The sequence below is a fragment of the Micropterus salmoides genome, unplaced genomic scaffold (assembly GCF_014851395.1).
Source record: "Micropterus salmoides isolate LMB-PRFRI ecotype aquatic unplaced genomic scaffold, ASM1485139v1 Ms_hic_scaffold_21, whole genome shotgun sequence".
NCBI lineage: Eukaryota > Metazoa > Chordata > Actinopteri > Centrarchiformes > Centrarchidae > Micropterus > Micropterus salmoides.
The window spans coordinates 25,285,753-25,308,523 of record NW_024041262.1 but is presented as its reverse complement, the minus strand read 5'-3'; the positions used below and the strand labels follow the sequence as shown (position 1 = coordinate 25,308,523).

At 41.3% G+C, this 22,771-nt stretch overlaps 1 protein-coding gene across 1 annotated transcript; it reads left to right on the top strand.

The window, feature by feature from the left end:
• Window positions 1-7,197: 7,197 nt before the first annotated feature.
• LOC119916545 lies at window positions 7,198-11,213 on the top strand (the record flags this gene model as incomplete). The annotated part of the gene is given in 3 exon segments (XM_038736579.1): window positions 7,198-8,884; window positions 10,366-10,497; window positions 11,122-11,213. Coding segments are annotated over 3 exon segments (1,902 nt in total).
• Window positions 11,214-22,771: the final 11,558 nt, after the last annotated feature.

Sequence of the window (22,771 nt, the reverse complement as noted above, 5' to 3'; positions counted from 1 at the left end):
AGAAAAGTGTAAAAGTGCAAACTGTTGAACTTTTTAACTAGTGGGACATTGGCTCGAACTGTCGCGAGAGACAGCCACCTTAGACAACGAGCACAGTTTCTTTTACCAGAGAACTAGAAAGAAAGCGGAGCCGTGGGAGCAGTATGTGCACCACCGTATGGGCCCCAACGTTTACAAATCCAAGCGCTTGGTAATAATTTGAACATTTCTTCAAGTTTGGATAGTACAGATTTCTGTATCTGGGACTTTATTATACTGAGGGAGTACCTTTTAGTATTGATACCTGTACACGTTACATTTAATTCAGTTCACACACATTCAAAGAGAAACAAAACAGGGAAGTGTTATTTTGAAGAGTGGTTTGATGAAGCATCTTGTGGCTATTTGTCAATTTATTGTAAGTTCATAATCATTGTAAGATTTAAACTTTGAACTTGAAACAAGGAGTACCAGGGGAGTACAAATAAATGTTTTTCCTTTTTTCATAATATATATATTGTTGTTGTTCATATTTGACTTAATTATACTTACCATTATTCTGGGGAACTTAAGTACAGTTCTTAAGGTGAGCTTAGTAGTACCAAAGTGGAGGCACCGCGCTACTATTGTTCTTACGCACATTGTTTATTTGTCGTCTATACTTCCTTATCCTGCCCAAAGTCACTGTAACAAATATTAGTAAATAGGGAATATTTAGCCAGCTCGCCATCAACAGCTAAAACCCAGGATCCTGTTTAACACACTTTTAATATTGTAGCCCGGTGTGATAGTAAGGATCACCTTAGGTCTTGGTTGATCAGCTCTACTGGTGTCAACAAGGGGTTAAAAACAACATCTCTACAGCTTTATAAAGAGTTTTAGCTTCTTTAAGATAATTTTTTTGTTTGCATATACTGTACATCAGAGTCTCTCAACAACCTTCCCATTTTCAAAGCTCAGATAGGCAGAGAGTGGGCTATTTATCAAAACAGCTGACAGACAAAGTTAGAGAGTAGCCAACATGTTCTTGTCCCAGGGTCTCACATATGGACGCTTTATCGCTTTTTAACGCCCTGTGTACCCATTAGTGTCACATTTGTACGTGTAGGGCTCTGTGGTTAGTTAGAAAGAATACCTATGCAATGTCTGGTTAGACTTTCAAAATAAAACTAGTGGTTTTACATTTATTCACTTAGCTGACGCTTTTATCCAAAGCGACTTACAACAGTCAGAGGTCGCACGCCTCTGGAGCAACTAAGGTTAAGTGTCTTGCTCAGGGACAAAATGGAAGAAGTGACTCAGCGAGGAATTGAACCCGGGTCTCTCACACCAAAGGCAGGCGTCCTATCCAGTGCTCCATCACCACCTCATATCAATGTTGTAAAATGTTGCAGTTTGGTTAGGTTTAGGCACCTAAACTACTCGGTCAGGTTTAGGAAAAGGTCATAGTTTAGGTTAAAATAAATATGTTACTTACATGACTTAAATTATACGTAAGTTTAGTAATGCTACCTACATAAGTTATGACAACGACTGCTTGCTTGCATGTTCGTCACGTCATCTTAATAGGGGATAATATGTCAATGTTGGGGTTTCAGCTTATTCCACTGCCACCAGCCTGTACTACGAATCAAATTCAACGTACCCTGGATATATTTTTATTACACGGCCTCCCTAACCCTAACTACCGTGATCACGTGACGTTATCAACTTGGTAAGTAGTTAGAATATATCATCATTATGGGCAGCATTAGTGTCAGATAATCCATTTCTGCACTACTGTTTTCAATCGCGCCCAAAATGTGCATCCATTTACAATCTACCACTATCAACTGCTGTCATTGTGTTCCCATCCATCTCGCTCTCAGTGTGTCTGTCATCTCTCCTCTCAAGAAGTCGGCTGGGAAAAAAAAATAAAAATCCCTCCTTTTCTTGAGCTCAAGCTCTGGAACAACACAAGTAGAAGGACTTGAAAGCAATTTGCCGAGCTCCTCGCCAGCCACAGTTTGTCATCAATTTCTCCAGAGCCACTTTGAGCAAGGCACTGTGGGGGACATACTCCTCTCTCAGCAGAGAAGCCAGCACTTAGCTCTATCCATCAGTCACACCAATCTCTCCTCTGCAGTCAGCCCAAATTGGCAGGTAGACCTCTGGCCACAGAAAATATCTCAGATCACATTCGCGAGATATGGAAATATGTGTGGCGTTTCTCAGGCAGACTGCAAATATTCATAGGTCAGATTGCTTGTGATTCTTAACATCTGCACTGTGCAGCTCTGCAGCAAACATGTCTGATATTTGCTACTATTGCAAAACGGAAATTCCAATGCAAATTATATGTTCTCTGTACATTTTATTAGTTAACGTCAGTATTTTTCCAACTGAATCTGTCAACCTTGTATGAACACTACTTATACTTTGGACCATACCAGTGTTTCAGCGTGTTTTACAACATGTATACATTACACAGGTGCACGACATTTTCCAAAGCATACCTACCTTCTAAGATTAAACCAGTTTTCCCGAACCTCTAGGCAGCCACTGGTTTCAATTTCTTGCAGTACGCTGTAAAACTCTGCAGACAGTTGGAAATCCATCACACTTAACAATATCCTTTTATTGTTGTCAAACTTACAGTATTTTGTGTGTTGAAGCAGTTGTAAATACAAGGTATTTTGAAAAGTATCCACTGTATCACTACATTACAAGCAAAAATAACAACAGAAATAATGTTCATTGTGATGGATTATCTATCTGCAGCAGATTCTTAGTAAGGTTATTTTCCAAAGATAATATCTGAAACTGATGGCTCCTATGAAGGTATGAAAGAAAAAGGCATTAAACACTTATAGATATGAAAAATTAATCAAAACAAACAGACCCTACATTATGCATTGGAAATCAGCCAGTCCTGATATAAATCATCTAGGATTTGGATGTAAAAGCATGTTAGGATCTGCTTACATTTTTCATCTAAATGCAAAAACTCTTTCAACAGCTCTCAGCAGTCAGTTTCCATGCATGCGTATTATATGATCTTGGTGCAAAATTCTGACTAATTAGCGTAGCTGTTATGTGGCTGAAAATCATAACTAGATCAGACCCAAAATCAGACACCCAAAACAAAAATGAGTGCTGGGGAATGGCAGTTGCTTATTTTATCCCATCTAGTGTGTCACAGACGACTGAAGCGTCATCTGGGATGCCTCACGACATCCCGACATAAAGACTAGTGATGGAGACTTTTGTTGCCTTCCCTCACCGAGTTTGAGAACTTCTATGTGTCGGGTGACGATCACCAATGACCAAAAGCATATGCATGCCCTCTTTCTACCGACTGAAGAGAGGCCGCCGTCACCATCCTGCCAAGAATGGTTCTCTCTTTCGTTGAGAAAGCCCTGTTAACATACAGTAGGTGGAACAGTTAATTTGGTCACTGGCACCGTCATCATCTCTGCATGTCTGTGAAGTTTCTCAGGCATCCAGCTCATATTTATCCATCCATAGTTAAACTAGGGGAACTGGACTGGTTAAGGTTACTTCTTCAGTTCTGACTAAATGGTAGGAAACCCAGCTATGTAACCTCGATTGGGAAAACAGATCCATTGATACATCGACTCTTTATCAAACTTCATAGTTCGAAGGTCAACAGACACCGTGACCTGCACACAGAACAAAGTGTGGATGAACACATGGTCACTAGAAACAACTCAGCTTTCAACCAAACGATTCATCACCTTTAACTGATCATTTCCAGGAACAGCAACACTGTGTATGTAAACATTCTCACTCATTCAGTTTCAGTCCCAGTAAGACCTTTATTTATCCCAGCATGCATTGGGCAGAAGTCAGGATATCACTCCGGCGTAATACACTGGAAGTGTTATTAAATGAATATAGACAATTTATAGAGGCCAAACATTTGCGTGTGGGAGGAAAAGCAGATGTCTCCAGACCATATTTGCCAGTCCTCCAGATTTTCACACATTTTTGTTATGTAAATGTAAATGCTCTGTTTTTGTATAGCGCCTTTCTAGTCTTTGCAACAACTCAAAGCGCTTTTGACTCTACATCGCATTTACCCATTCACACCAAGGACACTTCGACATGCCGCCCGGAGGAGGCGGGGATTGCACCGCCGATCTTCTGATTAGTAGGCAACCCGCTCTATCTCCTGAGCCACAGCCGTCCCACAACCTGCTGAGTTTGTTATCACAACCTTTTCTGGCACTGTACAGCATGTATCAGCCCCATGAGTCAAAGTCTACTGTTCTACCACCCGGACGACAATACAGCTGCACCAAATGTTGTTTCCTGCCATGCACGTGACACGGAGAAGAAATTAATGAATGAAAACTGATATTAATGACGAATATTAGTTTATATCAGAGAGTCACAAAGTTCATGTCTGAGGAGTGAATTCTTGAGGGTTCCTTCCTAAGAATTAAAAGTAAAATTTTACTAAAAGTGGACTTATTATTTAGTTATTTATTTAAATGTTACCAGAATTCAGAAAACATCCAGGCCTTCATATCCTCCCGGTTTGTGAGGTCTCAAGGTTGGTAATCATGCTCCAGACAGAGTTCTGCACACCTGACCTGCCGTCGGGCGAAGTTATCGTTGAAACTGGGAGATGAATTTCTTTCATATAACTTGGCCTTTTAACATGCACATGTTTTTACTTATATTGTGAGTATATATTTACTTGTGTACCAAGTTGTTCCTGACAGTCACTTTTGTTCTGATTTCACAAAACACCCACATATACAAAGATCCTGGTAGACATCAAACTCAGGGAAGTCTCCAAGTCAGGGTTTCCATATTTGGGGCACTCTGGAAAAGAGGAGGTTTTTTACATTTACTTACAACTGCTATACATGTCAGAGGTCGCACGCCTCTGGACACAATGGTGGATGGTCACAGTGGGGGATTGAACCTGGGTCTCTCACACCAAAGGCAGGCATCTTATCCATTGCGCCATCACCCCAAATGCAACACATCTAAAAACACCCACAAAGTTTTGGTTCGGGCTGCTCAACACTGACCCTGTAAGTGTAGCGAACGTTTGCTGGTGAAATGGAAACCATAGGCGTGGCCTTTGACCGTCAAACCAAAAATTAGCAAAGTAGTTTGCCAGACTGTTCTTGTGCCTTCATGTTTCTGAAGATCTTACGTTGCTTGCAAGTATGTGTTGAACCTACTCTCAACTTGCCTTGCTCATGAGCACGTAAACACCTGTTATTGTTTAAAGCCTGATGGTTTTACGACTGTGTTTATTTTTCTGCGCTTGTAAAGCACACTGTAACATGGATTTTGAAAAGTGCTCTATAAATAAAGATTATTATATCTATTATTCTATCAGAAGAGAGCGCCCGTATGCAGTCAGGTCACTGTCCAACCACAGTAGCTCTGTGCTTCTTTTAAACTCCGGCTGCTTGTGATCATAAGGTTCATAGAAAGTGACATTTTTCATCTGTTGCACCTACCTTCAGTCACTCTGAATAAAGCTCTCTGTTAAATGTTAAAACTCTGACTCAGAGTGGAAGCCAGGTTGCATCCTGGATCTTTTCTTGCTCCGGGCGACTGATCTTTTCTGATCTTCATCATCACTTTGATTCAAAACCTCCCAAAAGAACTAAACCTCAGAGCGTAATAATTCAGGGGGAAATGTAGCCCTAACGTCTCGAAGCAGTCTGCATTTCATCCCTGTTGTGTTTTATTTTCTGGCCTGCAGGGAAAAACAAAGTTAAAGCAGTTTTGGGGATGGAAATTAGAGGACAGCTGTTAAAAGTGAACTTGGTGGCACCGATTGACTGTGTTTAGTTTTTTGGAGTTTGACGAGTTTGACGTGTTCAATGATAATGACTCAACTGGCCATAAAATTGGTTGAAGTTTAAAAAAAAAAAGCTTTTTAAATTGTTCACATTCAGGCAGGGTTAAAGGACTACAAAACATGGCAGACATGAAAATAAAAACCAGCCAAAGACCTCTGAAAAGTATGTGTGGTGCTAACTATCAAGCGTTATCATAATCGGTGGCTCAGTTTAAACTCAGTTTCATCCTTCCTTGTACGGAGATGTTTATAAGAACTACAACATGTTAACTACAACATAAGATCATTATAAAGTGGAAGGTTAAAGTTTTTAAAGGGGGGTCTTGAATATGAAAAATCTGAGAGTGCTGGGATGTATGTTTGTGTTAATTTTTGAAATATATTTTGGTCAGTTGTTAATTTTAAATGGAATCTTTTGTGTTCTGTCTGCCTTTACTTTCTGTTACACTTGACAGTATGCAGATCTACATTATAAAGAGGGAGTTATTTAAGCTTCTTTATCAAGACAACCATAAAAGAAATGAACACATGCTGACATGGCACAGTAATAATAAGTTTGTTAGTTTATGAGTGGTACATATTAACAGCTGCATTAGCTTTTTTTAATCATATTTTCTGTCTAGCATGCATGAAGGATATTTCTCCTGAGGTTGTCAGTCCAACCTCCAATAACCGTTAAACAAATAGTCGTGTGAATTAGCACTGAGGAGAGCAGCCGTCATTCTTGGATGTGTAGAGAATCCTGATCATCTCTGCTCCTTCCTCCCATCCAATCAGCTGTTTCTCTTCTCAGCCGTCCTTCCTTCACTTGATTGGCTGCCCTCATTAGATCACTGTGAATCATCACACTCACACAGAGCTATCTTTCACGCATCAGGCCAAACTACAATAAAGCCCCTCAAGTCAAGCCCCCCCCTCCTCGTGACACTCTCCATTAAGATTGGTATGGAAGAAGTTTATTTTGCCTTATTTGGCAAATAAAAAGTTTTCTCACACAGTGAACACTAGGAGAGACAGCATATGGATAAATTGTTCAATATTACGAGAAATTCAAAAATGACTGTGGGGTCTATTGTAACAAACAGACAACAGCCTTTGTTCTGCATGAAGAAAGAAACTAGAGACTTTTGACGTGTCAGTAGCCATCTCAGCTCAACGGATTTTACTGAAACGGCTGCAAACCCGACGGTTTTTTATCTTCCCCAAACCAGATCTGAAGTGTTCACACTCAGTTTCTCAGTGGTCGACATTCCTCAGAAGCATCCGTTATGGTTTTTCATCCTTCTGGTTGAAGTTCCCACTTCTTTGCAACATGGCCGCGTTGTGATTGATAAGTGGCGCCCAACAACAACTCCTTTCCCACAGGTATTGAATTGTTGTTGGGAGGGAGCAAGATGGCGCCTGTAACTGGCAGAGCCGCGGCTCGTTTCCTGCTGTGTAAATTATTAATGCTCTGTTTCTCAGTGTACGTGATCATCTCAGCCTGCATAACAGATGGATGTGTTCTGGCTGTATGGACTTATGACCGGGACTCTTTGTTTCACATCAGAGAGTCGATGGAGGTCCTGTTTGATAATTACGACAGGTTCAAACAGGCATTTCCTCCTCCATTTGCTATCGATCCTGACTCTCCTGACTACTTGCTACTATACCGGGCTCCGGGTAGGGTCCGTAGGAGATTCAGGAAAAGAGGCTTGCGGTCCGGTGTCCAGGTCAGGCGTAGGCGTGCCGCAGCGCGCGGTGGCTTTGTTGTCTTCGGCCGCCGGGACCGCATTCAGTGCCTGCGGCGGATTCCTCTTCACGATGTGTGCGGCAGCGTAGCTTCGCCGCCGCCTGTTCGGATTTCAACGGGTGTCCTGGATCCTTCACAGCGCTGGAGTGGTGGTCCGAGACTTTCGCCGCAAATGTTTACTTCCGTGTTTGTGCCGGCTCTTTCCAAATGGACCGGCAAAAGACCATGTGACCGCTGGTCGTGCCTGCAACCAATCCCGTTGCAAAGCAGGGACACTGCCTCCGTGACGTTCTCCAAAATGCATTTCGGCCTGTTGAATGCTCGTTCTATTGCGAATAAATCGCATTCATTAAACGATCTTTTCACAAGGGAAGGCCTGGATATTATGTGTTTGTCAGAGACATGGCAGAGAGAGGACGAGCTTATTCATTTAAATGAGCTCTGCCCAGTGGGTTGCTCTGCTATTGGGAGGCCCCGCCCCTCTCGTCGCGGTGGTGGACTGGCTATTGTGCACAAGGATTTCCACAAATGTAATGAAATTTTGCCTCAAAAATTTTCTTCTTTTGAATTGCAGATGGTAAAGGTGGGTTTTTTATCCCCCTTCTACTGTATTCTGGTCTATCGACCTCCAGGCCCTGCTGCTGTCTTTCTAAAGGATTTTAGTGAATTCTTATCCTCTATAATTAAGCTGGAATCTGTCTTAATCCTTGGGGATTTTAATCTTCATGTAGATGACAACTCATCTTGCCCCGCAATGGAATTTTTAACATTGACTGAAACTTTTAATTTTAATCAGCATGTATCTGAGCCCACTCACCAAAAAGGCCATATTTTAGACTTGGTTTTTACACTTGGCCTAGATATATTAAACGTATCTGTAAATGATGTCTATATGAGCGACCATAATATTGTTCTGTTTGATCTTCACTTCAGTTCTGACCCAAAGCTTCCAGTAGTTAGGTCTCAGAGACGTGTTATCACGGCAAATACTGCAGATACTTTCTCTGATTTGTTTGATCCTGCTCTAGTTATGGATTGCCCTGATGTGGATGATTTTGTTCACTGTTTAAACAATCACTGTGAAAAGATTCTGGATCAGGTGGCCCCTGTTAATTCAAACTTGCCTACTCGGGAAAAAATGTGGCCTTGGATTAATGAAGAGATTTTAAAACTTAAGAGAATGTGTCGAAAGACTGAACGCCTGTGGAAATCCACTAGCCTTGAGGTACACAGGCTTTATCTCAGAGAACTTGTGTTGTCCTATAATGTGACGGTTGGAAAAGCCAGATCTGACTATTTCCGTCAACTAATAACATTAAAAAAAAAAATCCTAAAGTGCTGTTTGATACGATCAATACACTTGTTTGCCCTGCTGCCCCAGTTATCCCTGTTTTTTGTGAAGCTGACAGCAATGCTTTTTTGGGTTTTTTCACTAATAAAATTAAAATGATTAAAGATAAAATCCCGTTACATTCGTGTGGTACCACTGCTGTCTTTAAGCCAGTCTCCAGCATGTGGTCCACTTTTAGGACTGTGACGATTTCAGATATTTCTGAATTGGTGACCAGGATGAAGCCATCTTCCTGTTCATCGGATGTCATTCCATTCAGATTATTCAAAAAAGTGTTTGAAGATATTGGCGCTTGTGTAACCAAAATGGTTAACCTCTCGCTGTCTACTGGCGTTTTTCCAGATGCTTTTAAGCATGCTATAGTGGAACCGTTAATAAAAAAGGCAGGTTTGGACCCGTCGGATTTGAATAGTTTTCGGCCTATTTCTAAGCTCCCGTTTTTATCCAAGATCATTGAGAAGGTAGTCTGCGAACAGTTGACATTTTACCTGGATAATAGTAACATCCATGAGCCATTCCAGTCAGGTTTTCGTAAACAACACTCTACCGAAACGGCCTTACTGAAAGTGTCAAATGACATTATGATGTCTGCTGATTCTGGAAAACACACTGTTCTAGTTCTCTTGGATCTGTCTTCCGCCTTTGACACCGTCGACCATCAGGTTTTGCTGGAAAGATTAAGGGATCAAGTAGGGCTGTCAGGGTCAGTTCTGCAGTGGTTCACCTCATATTTATCTGGGCGTAGTTTTAGTGTTACAGCAAACCAAATAAGGTCTGAGTCTGCAGACTTGCTTTGTGGAGTGCCTCAAGGCTCTGTTCTGGGCCCCGTTTTATTTTTGTTGTATTTGATCCCTTTGGGAAAGATCATACAAAGGTTCAATGATGTTTCTTTTCATCTATTTGCTGATGATATCCAACTTTACTGCTGCTTCAAGCCGTCAGAGATCTGGAAGTTAAATTCCTTGCTCCATTGTCTTGTGGAAATTAAAAAATGGCTAAGTGAAAACTCCCTGCAGCTAAATGCAGACAAAACAGAAACATTAATCATTGCCCCTGAGGATGCAATTCCAGGAATTAAACAATACTTGGGTGATTTAGGCCAGTCTGCTAAGCAAAGTCTTAGAAATTTGGGAGTTGTCCTGGACAAAGACATGTCGTTAGTGCAGCACTGCAAGCAGCTGACGAGAAACTGCTTCTTTCAATTAAGGAAAATCTCAAAACTTAGAAATATAGTTTCAAGAAATGATTTGGAGCTAATCATTCACGCCTTTGTGTCGTCGCGGTTAGACTATTGTAATAGTTTATTTTTATGCCTAAACCAGAAGGAGCTCTCTCGACTGCAATTAGTACAAAACTCTGCAGCCAGAATTTTAACACGTACTAATAGGAGGTCTCACATATCACCAATCCTAAAAGAACTTCATTGGCTACCAGTGTCTTATAGGATAAATTTTAAAATTTTGGTTTTAGTTTTCAGAGCTTTACATGGCCAGGCTCCACCCTATATTAGTGACCTGATTCAGCGTTATACCCCTGTGCGTGCTCTGAGGTCTGTGGATCAGAACCTGCTGACGGTTCCACGCACTCGCTACCGTACTAGAGGTGACCGATCTTTTCAGGCTGTTGCCCCTAGGTTGTGGAATGACCTTCCACCATCTATGCGCTCTTCTGATTCTGTTGATGCCTTCAAATGCAGACTAAAGACACATTTATTTGTTCAGGCTTTCAATTAGCTACTTGTGGGTTGATATGATCATGTACTGTCTATGCTTTTATTGTGTGTATTTTATGATATTAATGTTTTTGTTGTGAAGCACTTTGTGGCCCTATACCTGTGAAAGGTGCTATAGAAATAAACTTTTACTTACTTACTTACTTATTGATTGGAGGAGGATGGCTACAGACTGAAAGCTCTTTTTAGTTCACAAGACAGATGTTCTAATTAGAAAATGGACTGAAAACACTGGTGTCTGTAGACGTCTGTAATCTTTCACACAAAGAGCATGCTGAATCACTGATCTATCCCCAGCAATAGTTTAGATCCCAAAATTACTGTTGTCCGTCAGTGTCCACCACGAGTCGCGCCACCCTGACCAGGAGCCTGTACCACAAAGCGAGTTCACCATACCCAGGATATCTTTTCGTTATCTGGCTTAACTAACCCTAACCATTACGATAAGCGGTGTTCTTATGGCGTGTATGCAAATTTTAGCCTTACTCTTTCAGCTCGGCTGTGTGTCAGCGTTTCCACGTTAAAAGACTCAGGCCTAAAGGCACTAAAGGCTCGTGCAGACTACATGACTGTCAGCGTCGGCTGACGGCCGTGCCGTTCACACTACACGACTTCCCGTCTTGTGACGGGAGTCTTGAAGTTGTTGTGGCGTCCACACTACGTGACTGATCGGTGACAGGGGGTCACACACTAGCTGAGCTGACAGCGGCTGTGTCACCCGACGCTGGTCTCAAACCACGTTCTGTCAAGAAAACACGTGAAATGTGAAACGGGAAATGAGTGACCCTGCACATGAAACAGCTGTTTGTTATTATAAAGACTGAAATTATAAAGACAAAGAATCTGGGTGAAAGACTGGATTAGCACATGCAGGTAGGAGGGATTGTCTGAGCTACAGAGAGCTGGAGGGGAGTAAAAAGTGTTTTGCAGAGAAAAAGTAGCCGCCTGCTCTCATTGGCTGGATGTGGATGTCGAGTCTGATCACAGCCTGATGGTTGCCGGGCTCGCCGAGCGGCAAACAGCGCTAGAAATCAAGTAATGTGAACTAGGCTTAAGTAGTTGTTCCACCTCACTGTGACTAACTTATTGTCACTTCAGAAATGAGATTAATTACAGCCTCAAAATGGTTCCAAACATTGTTCCAAATAAAATGTGCTCAAATAGTGGTGAAAACCTGAATCTCAACATTTAGGCTGCTGAAAACTCCCCTCATTACCTGCGCCCACATCGAAGTATGTGGGGCGGAACATGACAAGTCTCTGTGATAGCCTATAAGATAACTACCAACCTAAAACAAATAGCCTACGTTCATATTAAAATTAATTTCAATATAATATAATAACGGCTCATAATATTCAGCCTCACATAGAAAAATGAAATCCATTAATTTTAAGGGAACTGGGGAGCAAATAAAAAACATGAGACACATTTCAAAGCAGTGAGTAGTCTGACTGTAAAGGCTTTCGATCAGTCTCTGCAGGATGATATCACTATACAGAAGTTTCTCCACATCACCGCAGCAAACATAAAGCAGCCTATAAAACAGTCTGTGGGATCTCCTGCAGATGGTGATGTCATTTTCCAAGGCGGCGCTTTCATAGAGTTGATCTGGAACATAACCTGCTCCGGAGCCGTTCAGCATAAGTTACCATGGAGATCTACCCCGGTAAGAAGTGAACCAGTGTCGTGGTGCTGAAAACCCAGGGTTAACCCCGAAGTTACCTGGATAAGCTCAGATCCTGCTTCGAGGTCCCCTGGTCTCTCAAGTGAGACTGGCTTTGCGGTTTCTTGCTAACTTGTGAGAAGCTGCAGCTACATCTGGTTGTAAGAAGCGCCAAAGCTCAACTATGCAATATGCATAAAGGCTACATGAGAAAGACACCATCCTTACACTAACAGCTCATGTGTTTCGCCATTAGTTTGCTTATTTAGTAGGTTACCGTGTGCAACAGTATGATGTCACAGATGCTGCGTTTGATATATTTTAATATTAGTCCCATTGGCTCTAGAGTGTGTGTGTTTGGCAATTAGGCTAATTTGGTGATATGCTCAGTAAGGGTGGCAGAACTTTGTTTTTCAATTATGAACATTTGCTTGTTTAGATGTTCTATCAAGGACAGAAAGCTAAACTAATGTTTGTTCACATAACTGTGTAATTACAGTCTCAAGAACATGTTGACAGAGAAAAAACAACCTTCCATTAGGGGTGTGTTGGCTAATATATTTTGAAAAAAAGACTGACATCACATGATTTTCATGAATGCCAGAAGCCTCAGCTTCCAGGGACTTCCTGCAGACCGCTAGTAACAATGTCAAAATCAAACCTACGCCCTTGCTTTCCAGAGCTGATTATATTCAAAACATTAAGTCTCGGTGAATATATCCCATCAGCTGGAGAGAATCTGATGAAAGTTCTCTCAGAAACGCTATGTTTCCACTTCTTTTCATGCAATTTTTTGAAGTTTGAATGATTTATTTCTGGACTTGAGGAAATCCCTCCTAATTGAAGGAGGAAACGCAGCTGCCATCTAATTGAAAGCAGCACGTCTGACTTGGTTGCTTAAACCCAACTTCTTTCTGCTGTCCTCCAGAGTGTGGAAGTGCCTTGATGTGTGTTCTGTACTCTTGCATTTGCTGTTACGCATCCGTTTGAGCATATAGAGCAACCGTGAACACTAATGAAGAAGATTCCCTGAACCGTGACGCAGAAATCAAATAGAAAGTAGAAAAATATTTGATGTAGTGGGAGGCGCTTCCCTGACAGCTCCGTTCATTTATCACTAGACTGTTGGAAAGGACGTTTTAATTACCTGCACACATCCTGGAGAGGAAGATTAGTGAAATTAGAGAGGGAGAGAGGAAAATAGAAAGAGGCGAAGAAAGAGCGAGTGAGAGGGAAAAACAACAGTTACACAGAAGGAAAAAGAGAAGGGAGAAAGACGACGGTGTGTGTTGTGAGGATAATTGAGCCTTTTCATCCACATCGCCAATGACAGATGTGACATTTAGCTTTGGGAACACACACTTTCTGCTGTGTGTGTGTGTGGATTTCTCTCTCTACACACACACCTGGTCTAACCTTTTACAGTCTGGTAACTAATGGGCAGGAAACAAAGATGAAGGAAAGCACCGCAACACACACATATCTATGAAGACCTAATCTGACCTGAAGCTGCATCACGAAAGATTTTGGACAAAAAGGAGACAAACCACCTCCATCATACACAGAGAACAAGGCTGTTCATTTAGTTGTTTCTTATTATTTGATATCTGGGTAATAAAGCACTTCAAAGCTTCACATATTCTGTTATTTCTCTCTTATTTTAAACTCTGTGAAGCCAGTTCACTGTGTGAAGTCCTGCATCGCAGCTGTAAGCCAAGTCCTGAGCCCAAAACAGGTCTGAAAGTGCAGAGTGTGTGATCAGAGACTCAGGTGTGCCAGGACCGTCAAAGGGTAGTAGTCCATACAGTGAAAAGATAAATCCAAAAAGGGTAGAAACAGTCCAAGCATCCAACACGATCCCAAAAAAAAACCACACTCGACATGAAACGATGAAGACGCGATCATGACTGTAAACACGAGCAGGGAGGATGTGCACGGACAGGTGAGACACATTAGGGATAATTGGAACAACACAGGACACAGAGTTAAACACTGTTGAAGAAATACTGTGAGCCAGGTTCATGATGACATAACATAACGCGGTTTATTGAGCCCGGCCGAGGTGAGAGTGCCGGCATACAGCAGGTCAACACGTCAAATGCCAACACCAAATCTGAAGGATAACATATTTTGGTCCCTTTATGTTTCTGTCTTCCCCCTTGTGCCTGTAGGTTCCTTCCTAAGTCATCTTTAGCTGGCCTTAACCTGGAACAACTAATCTATCGATGTTTAGACTCCAAAGCTTCATCATATTGGAATCTAATCTCTCCATGAGTTGAACTGTGGGAAATGAACATTCTTCATCGATCAAATATCCTATTTTAGATTCATTCAATTAAAACTCTTATCTAATGGTGAACAACTGGGTGATAACCTTCGTTAATAGAATCTGAACTTTATATTGCAGGAGGAAACGAGAGTAGAGTTTGATTCTGATCAAGGGAAATAGTTTCTGGGTTCAAGGGTTGTTTAACCCTAATGTCTTTTTTTTTTAACTTCCTTTAATAAAAGCAGGTACCCGGGTGTCTATCATTAATTTTAATATTCAAGACAGGTCTAGCTTTAGAGTCATTAGCTGACCCCACAAGTGTTCACTGACCTTCCAGCTCTAGTTATTTCTCACATGTAACGGTCCTTGTTAGGGAGGCAACAGTTAGACTGATGAGGTAGAGACGGCAGCTCAGGCGTCAGGCTGGCAGATGACAGTGTTCTCTGGGAATCTTACAAGGTTGATCTTACAAGAATGTTTACAACTCACTGTCACCACAGATTAGAGCACAGTACAGTTATAAGACTTTGAGGTATCTTTTCTTCTGGTTAATTGACATGTCACGTGTCTGTTCGCTAGTGTATGTGAGAGATTTGTGATGCTTGGTGCAAGAATATTCTTTAACAAACACAGGCCCAAGAGACAGCCAATTTCAAAATAAAACAAGAAAAGGACATAAGGTAGATCAAAACAGTGACTCTGTGATCTTTTAATTCACTCTAGATGTAAAAACACACTGTCAAAAATTCATTGCTATGAAAGCAGCGAAAATACTGCAGTGGGTCACGACACGGGGAAGCGTTGGAGGTGCAACAACCTCAATCACTAATCATACGGCCTTTAAATTGTAAATAGCAAAAAGTGGTCATCACAAGTCCAAGGTGATGTCTTCATAATACTTTGTTTTGTTCAACTAACAGTCTAAAACCCAAATATATTAAACTTACAATAATATAAAGCAACAAAAGTAGCTGGTCCTCACATTTGAGAAGCTGGAACCAGATAATGTTTGGCATATGTGCTTCAATAATGACTTTAAGGGGCGCATCCCATAAAGCTGGAGGACTCACAAGAGAAGGATTTTAAAAAAGGAATGGTGAAAATTAAAGCAGCAGAGGCTTGAATCTTTCAGTCACTGGTGTAGCTCCAAAAAACATTGAGTCCTTCATTTCTCACTTTGCAGCTTGAATCTTTCAAACTCCCCTGCACATCGAGTTTCTAACAGAGTTATTTTCTCAGACTTGCAATGACAAGTAAACCCAGCGTCAAGCGTAAAATCAGTGAAGTAACCCTTTCAATAGTTAATTGATTGCCAGGGTTGTTGCTTGTTAGTTGTGTCAGTCAACTGATTCATTCTTTCATATAGAAACTGCACTGAGCTCCAGAACATGTAAGCAATATTAATGCAAATTATCTGTGCATGTTAACACAATTCCTGTCAAGACAACAGAGCATCTTTGTGGATGTGATGACACGCTGTATGATTTATGATGAAACCACCTCAGCCCCCCCCCCCCCGTTTCTCTGACTCCAATATACATGCAGCTCCTCTCTGTGTTATCTGTATCCTCTCCACACCTCAGCAGACTACCCGCACATCAACAGGTCCGATACTAACAAGGCAGATGTATAATTTAACGGCCGGGGTTCTCTTCACGATCAGAATATGATGGTGATGCATGGGGCGTATAAAATGCAAATGTGGGGCTCCTGAAAGCCCCTCGCTGCTCGGCTCCCGCTCCCCTGCAGGACTTCCAAGGTTCTATGTAAATGAAGCCAATCAAACGGCTGCGAGTGACTTTACAGCCGCCATCACAAACCTATCAAACCTCATCTGAGGCGCAGGGATAAGGTCATCTCTGCAGCACGAGCATTAATAAAAAACATCAGGCTTCCAACGTTTTCTTCACGTTCGTATATTCATGTTTAAGAGCTTTTATTATTTTTTATTAAACTTGGGTTGGTCTTCATTATGATGTGTGTTGATAGCAGCTGTCAGCTCGGCTGTGTCACTCCAGCTGGAAACCATTCCTCACTACAACCGCAGGCAGCGGGAGGGCAAAGCCATCGGAATTAAATCTACTGACTATATTATTCATGCTAAACAGTTTATCACATTTTTAGGCAGTCATTAATCTTTCTGATGTAAATGCAATGCATATAAGGTAGTAAATATTTTGGGGCTGGTGAAATAAGCAGTTTGAGAACTACAGCTCTCATGGTGGTTATTTGCATTATGATGACCAGCGACTCAGTTTAACTTTTTTTGTTTCTAATCTCAGTACATCATCTGCAACAGCCATAAACTGGCGGTTCTCTCTGGAGGGATAATCTAGCCTGGTATGGCTCTGAAAAGTGAAGCCTGCGCCGAAGAGCCTTAAACCTGCGTCCTCTCCAGCAGCCAGCAGGGGGCGCCTTAAAGCTGCATCCTCTCTAGCAGCCAGCAGGGGGCGCCTTAAACCTGCGTCCTCTCTAGCAGCCAGCAGGGGGCGACTCCAGCGGCTGCAGAAAGAAGTGTGATCGTATAGAAGTCTGTGAGAAAATGTTTCTGCTTCTCAGCTGATTTATTGCCTCAGTAAACACTTTCCTGATGAGTTTCTGGTCTCAGTCGCTAGTTTCAAGTCTTCTTCAACACAGCGTGATGTTCATTTAGTAAATTATGGTCCCATTTAGAGGAACAGAGACCAGGAAGCAGGGGAGGCTTCAGGGCGGGGCTACAAGCTGATTGATAAGTAAATTTTTCTAGAAGACTAATTTAGCATACTGAACAAAGAAGCTAGAACAAGCTCGTTAGCGCCACCATCTCGTCCAAATATGATCACATCCAGAGTCTGGTTCCAAAAAACCAACACGGCAAACTCAAAACTGATGTCGGTTACTGACCAACACATCCCTCAGATATATAAAAGACAAAATAAGTTATTTGTCAGTGAATTCCTGAACGATGCCATCCAGCTCCTCTATGTTTGGCTGTGGATCTAATTAAGTTAAAAGGAGGATCAGGCTCATTGTTAAAAAACTGACGGTTAACTGTTTGTATGTCCAGTCGCTTTCATCTCGATTTCTATATTCAGTCTCAGACTGACACAAACATCTGGTCATACAGCCAAGATTCTGTTCATTCACACTGTGAGGACCTTTCACCCAAATTACACGTCAACCAGAAACGTCTGTCATTGGTGACGGACCTATTTTCAAGGTTCAATGTCCAACACTGAATTATTCAGCATGTTAAAGATAATGAAGGAATCGGTTTCTTAAACTCATCTGCACAAATTAGTCCTTTGAATCTCATATTTTTATCATTATCTCTTTCCTTCTGTGTCTTATCACCATGGAAATAAACTGTTGGTTTGTAACAGCTGAAAATGAGCTTTAATCACCATCAGATAATAATACAGTTTTGACTAAATGAGCCTGAATGGGATGAAAATTAATTAAAAAAAACAACATTACAATTACAGATGACTTCGTAAACCACCGTCTGCTGAACAGTGAAACAAAAGAGTAATGATGCGGCTGCTGGTTGTTGCTCAGTGTGTGTGTGAGTGTGTGTGTGTGTGTGTGTGTGTGTGTGTGTGTGTGTGTGTGCGCGCGCGTACAGCGGTGGCCACAGATGTGGTCATCTTGGCGATTCACACCACATGGAACAAAGCTAGCAGAGCGTGTTCATAATGTAAAGTTCCCTCAAAGTTCTGACAATGTTATGGGATTTGTTTGACACATGAGATATTTATTTCTTTTTGCATTTGAAGTAGGGCTGTAAATTACAATATTATTTATTTTTGGATTATCAATTCATCGTTGTCTATAAAATCAAATGTCTTGCTTTGTTTGACAAAAGTCAAAAACACTAAATATATTAAATTTATCCTCAAGTATGATAAAAAAAAATTGTGAAGCTGTAACCAACAAATCTAAAGTAATATGTTTAGTTATTCAAATAGCTGCTGACTAAGTTTGTCGATCTACTAATAAATGAACCAACTAATCATTGCAGCTCTAAACTGAAGAGCCTCTGGGTTTTTTTTGTCAGAGTGTTTAATTTAAAAAAAGCATTACTGATGTTCATAAATTCATGGAAATCATTCTGGAAAAAATCAAAACCATGATGCTTTTTCAAAGCTTTCAGCTGCATCTTCATCAGTGAACGGAGCTGGCCCATCTTGTTTCATCTGGCAAATTCTGTTCTGAAGTGTCAAAAAATATATTTGAAGATTGAGTATCAATGTTTATGATCATCTGAAGAGTGATTAACTGTTACGTACTTGGAGAAAACACTTGTGAAGTCAAAAAGTGGCCTTTAGGCAATGTCTCTACCTGCCATGATGCCTCATCATGGCTCATGTCTTTAATTAGGTGCCTGACATTTCAGATTGAGATGTGTTGTTGGACAGCCCACCCTATTGTCCCTTCTGTGACCCCGCAGCTGGTGTTTGTGTGACGCCATGAGCTTTGTTTGCCTCAGCAAGACCTCTGTGTCTGTGGTCGACACAGCGGATCAAGTGCTTAGTATCCCGCAGGATGAGAAGAGAGTTTAGTTTGTGTATGTACGAATTTACTGTTTGTAGACAGTCGCACTGTGCAGAACATTGACTTTCACTGTGGACATGACTCTACAGGAGCCCAGACGGGACAGAAAGCTCTTTATGGACCAAAAAACAGGGTAAGGATTTGATCTTTGAACGTCAAGCACAAGCTACATCTATTTATTTTGTTGATTTGTTTATTAACTTCCTCGCCTGTCGTACATTTCTAAGATGTCCATTTTTAAGGTTTACAGGACTTCTGAACGACACAACAGTCAGCAAAACATGGCAGACTATTGAAAACAAAGGTGTATGAGTTCAAACAGTGCTGCACGGTGTGTTGGTGGTAGGAAAATCCTTTAAATTTCATATTGAATACAACCCTAAACATGTTTATTGAGGTAGGACTTCCTGTTGTAAACAAGAAGAAGCGGCTGGTAGAGCAGAGACGAAGCTAAGCAACGAACTTCAGAGCTCGCACACAGTGAATATTTTAATATCAAACAAGCAGATAAAACAAAGCAGCGTGAAAGCAGCATCAAGAAGACTTTGTACTTTGAAATTGCTAAAAAAAAGAGTCACTTTCTACATCTAAGAATGCATCAATACCTTCATGATGAATTATGGGCTTTCACAACATAAGCTCAGGTGTTTGTTTATTTTTTTTTATTGTGCAGAGTAAGGCCGTTATTTCCAGTGGAGAGATCGGCTGCTCTCTCTAAGGCAGCCTTGTGAGCCTTAGCTCTACGCTGACCTTCAAATACACTGACGTTAACAATGTGGGTTCTATGGGATTCTGCCATTGATGAGAGGCAGGCCAACAATTTTACTGTACAGAAGAACGGAGTGCTTTTCAGGGAGAACATATTTCACATGGCAACAAGAGAAGGAAAACATTCGACGTAGGTTTAAGGGTAACTATGGTATGGTTTGCAACCGGGACCCTATTTTCCTATTTTAATTGCATTTTTTTAAATTGGTGCAGTATTGATCGAGTGCAGTCACTTTATCACTACCACACTGAGTCACAACCACCAGACTGCATAGATAAAAACAGTAATTTTACCTTGCAGAACACAGGAGTTACTGGTCTACCACTGCCTCAGTAACACAAACTAACAGATCAAGGCAGCGGCAGACCCGAGACATAAACTATTACTTTAGTCAAGGCAGTCTGGTGGCAATATAGAGATTTTCAATGTTTTGGAAGCTTTATGTTATCTGGAACGTGGTTGTGTGGAGAGAAATAATGTTTAATGAAGATAACTCCCAATAAAAGTCAACAGTTAAACAGTAAATATGGCCAAAACATGGACATCCGCCTGGTGTGATTTTTGAAAGATTGTGTAATAACTGTTTTAAAACAGTTTCTTTTCATCAAATTTACAGTTACAGTTGTATGAGAAGATATTCAGGTGCATTATAATCTACCTTATGATGGTTTTGATGGTTTATTGCATTAAAATGTAGCTGGATGAAAATATTTTTTCTGCATTTCATCTCCATGTAGTCTGTAATGGTAAAATAAATATGTTAATGTACAATGGATTTATAATCCTTAGCTTCTGACCTTTCAAAGGAAACCAGAATTATGCATCTAGGCCTAATGGTTGAGGAGATATTACTCATTTATTTTGGGTTTGTTATTTTAGGTGTTTTTCCTGGGCCAGGGACCATGTGGTTAAACAGAAATGGTCTTACATTTTAAAATTAAAGGTCTCTCTCTGAATGGATCCTTTTCGTAATGTTGTCAGACACTTGTAATAACAATCTGAGCCTGCCAGCAGCAAAATCAAGCACTTTACTTACTTTGAAGTGGCGCCATTGCCCACAAGAATTACATTGCAGCCCTGTACACTTGCTCAGTACTGGACCAATTTCCAAAATAATATTGTCCCAGTTAATCACACAGACACAAAAAACATGGGGAAATACGGGCTAGCCATTGAGGTTTTGAACAAATTACCAAGGCTGTCATTTGTCTGATGAAGAGAAACCAACAAACCAAAACTCAAAAGTAAAATCCAACAGTGAATGTGTTCCTTTCAGTGAAGGCCGGACCTGAACATGAAAGAGCAGGCTGCCATGATCAATGATTTCCTCTCCAGCTACTTAGAGGTGGAAAGGAAGGTTTAGTATCAGCATAGCTGAATTTACTCACATTTTGGGATTCTTGCTGAAATCAGTACTTCAAACTGCCAAAGTTAATTAAAATCATTTTTAGCTGTCACTTGGCTCAACTGAGAACAGGCCCGCCACGCTGAAGATTTAACCACGGGAGACAAGAGTTATTAAGATGTGTTGCACGTTTTCTACCTGTTTGATAGATATTTGATGTATGCGCGGGCCGTCACACGGGCGACACCTGCTCTGACAGAGCTGAACGGTACAACACAGAGGAGCATGCAGCAGTAATTGGTCACAGCAGATGATACTGTATGTGGTGCCCTTTTCAACTACAGTCAGAACAGACACTAAAGCCAGCCTCAACTTGCTTCCTCTGCTCCCGTGTGAAGTCCAATACTCTGTTATTACTTTTTATTTATTTATGCAGGGAGCATTTTTGCTGAGCGTGCATGTCAGGGACTCCTAATGAAGGTCGCAGCAGCTGCATTAAACATTTTTCAAGTATTAAGGCTCTGTCGATTGTTGTGTAAGTGAAGCTGATTAGTCTTCTGAGTTCATTGTGGCATTTTTGGGATAAAGTTTTTAAGCTGTAAGTTGCCAGATACCCTCTTTGCTGGCTGGCAGCTGGTTCAATGCCTCACCCATGATCAGTGGACAGCGGTTGATGAAGTAGGGGAGTGTGACTTCATACACTGGTCAGGAGACTTGTTTATCACCTGGTTTGGGTGACGAGCCACGATCACATATTAGCATCGGCGGAACTGTATCTTGTAGCAACAGGCAGCGCTTGTAGATGCAGCAGCCGTCAGCTCCTTCGAACTTCGCAACACTTTTGTTTCTCATCTGTTTTTTCAGGCCGACAGAAATACAGTCACTGCAAAAGGAAGAAGGGGTTTTTGGATTAAAGAGCAGCGGCTCTTAGATGACTGGCTCCACCAGCCAGATCAGCTGGACCGGGCACCACAGCGGGCGCGGCGATCGCTTAGAAAAGAGGAAAGAGAGCCGGGATAGGAGCCATGTTGGCCAAGCTGGACGTAAGGCTGCTCCTAAAGGTCCGGTCAGGACAAAATGGGCCTCATGTTGGCCAAGCAACGGCAAATCACAGACTGTCAGCCCACATCTTTACAGAGAGCTGCCCCATCAACATCTTGGATCAAGCACTCGGTGGGCGGTCTGTGGTCCAAGCTGTCAGGAGGTCGACTGTTTACAGATGATGATGCTTGTTACACCATTTCACAAATGTCAGACTTTTTATAGAAGCTGAAACCATATAATCATCTTGTTGCTGCTGTTTCACCCCCAATGCATAAATAAATAAATAAATGAGGATGTTCTGGGTGAATATGTAGGCATATGCATTTAAATAACTTATATAGCCTATTTTTATGTGTGTTTTTTATGTTACCATTTGAATAAACATTTAATTACACGTTAAGTTCTGCGTGTGCAGCGAGGGACTACAGACTTTAATTTCGTTGTGTGTTAATAATGATAAATCAACAACCTTGACCCTTGATGATATGATCATGTATGGTTTGCATTTTACAAAGTCCTGC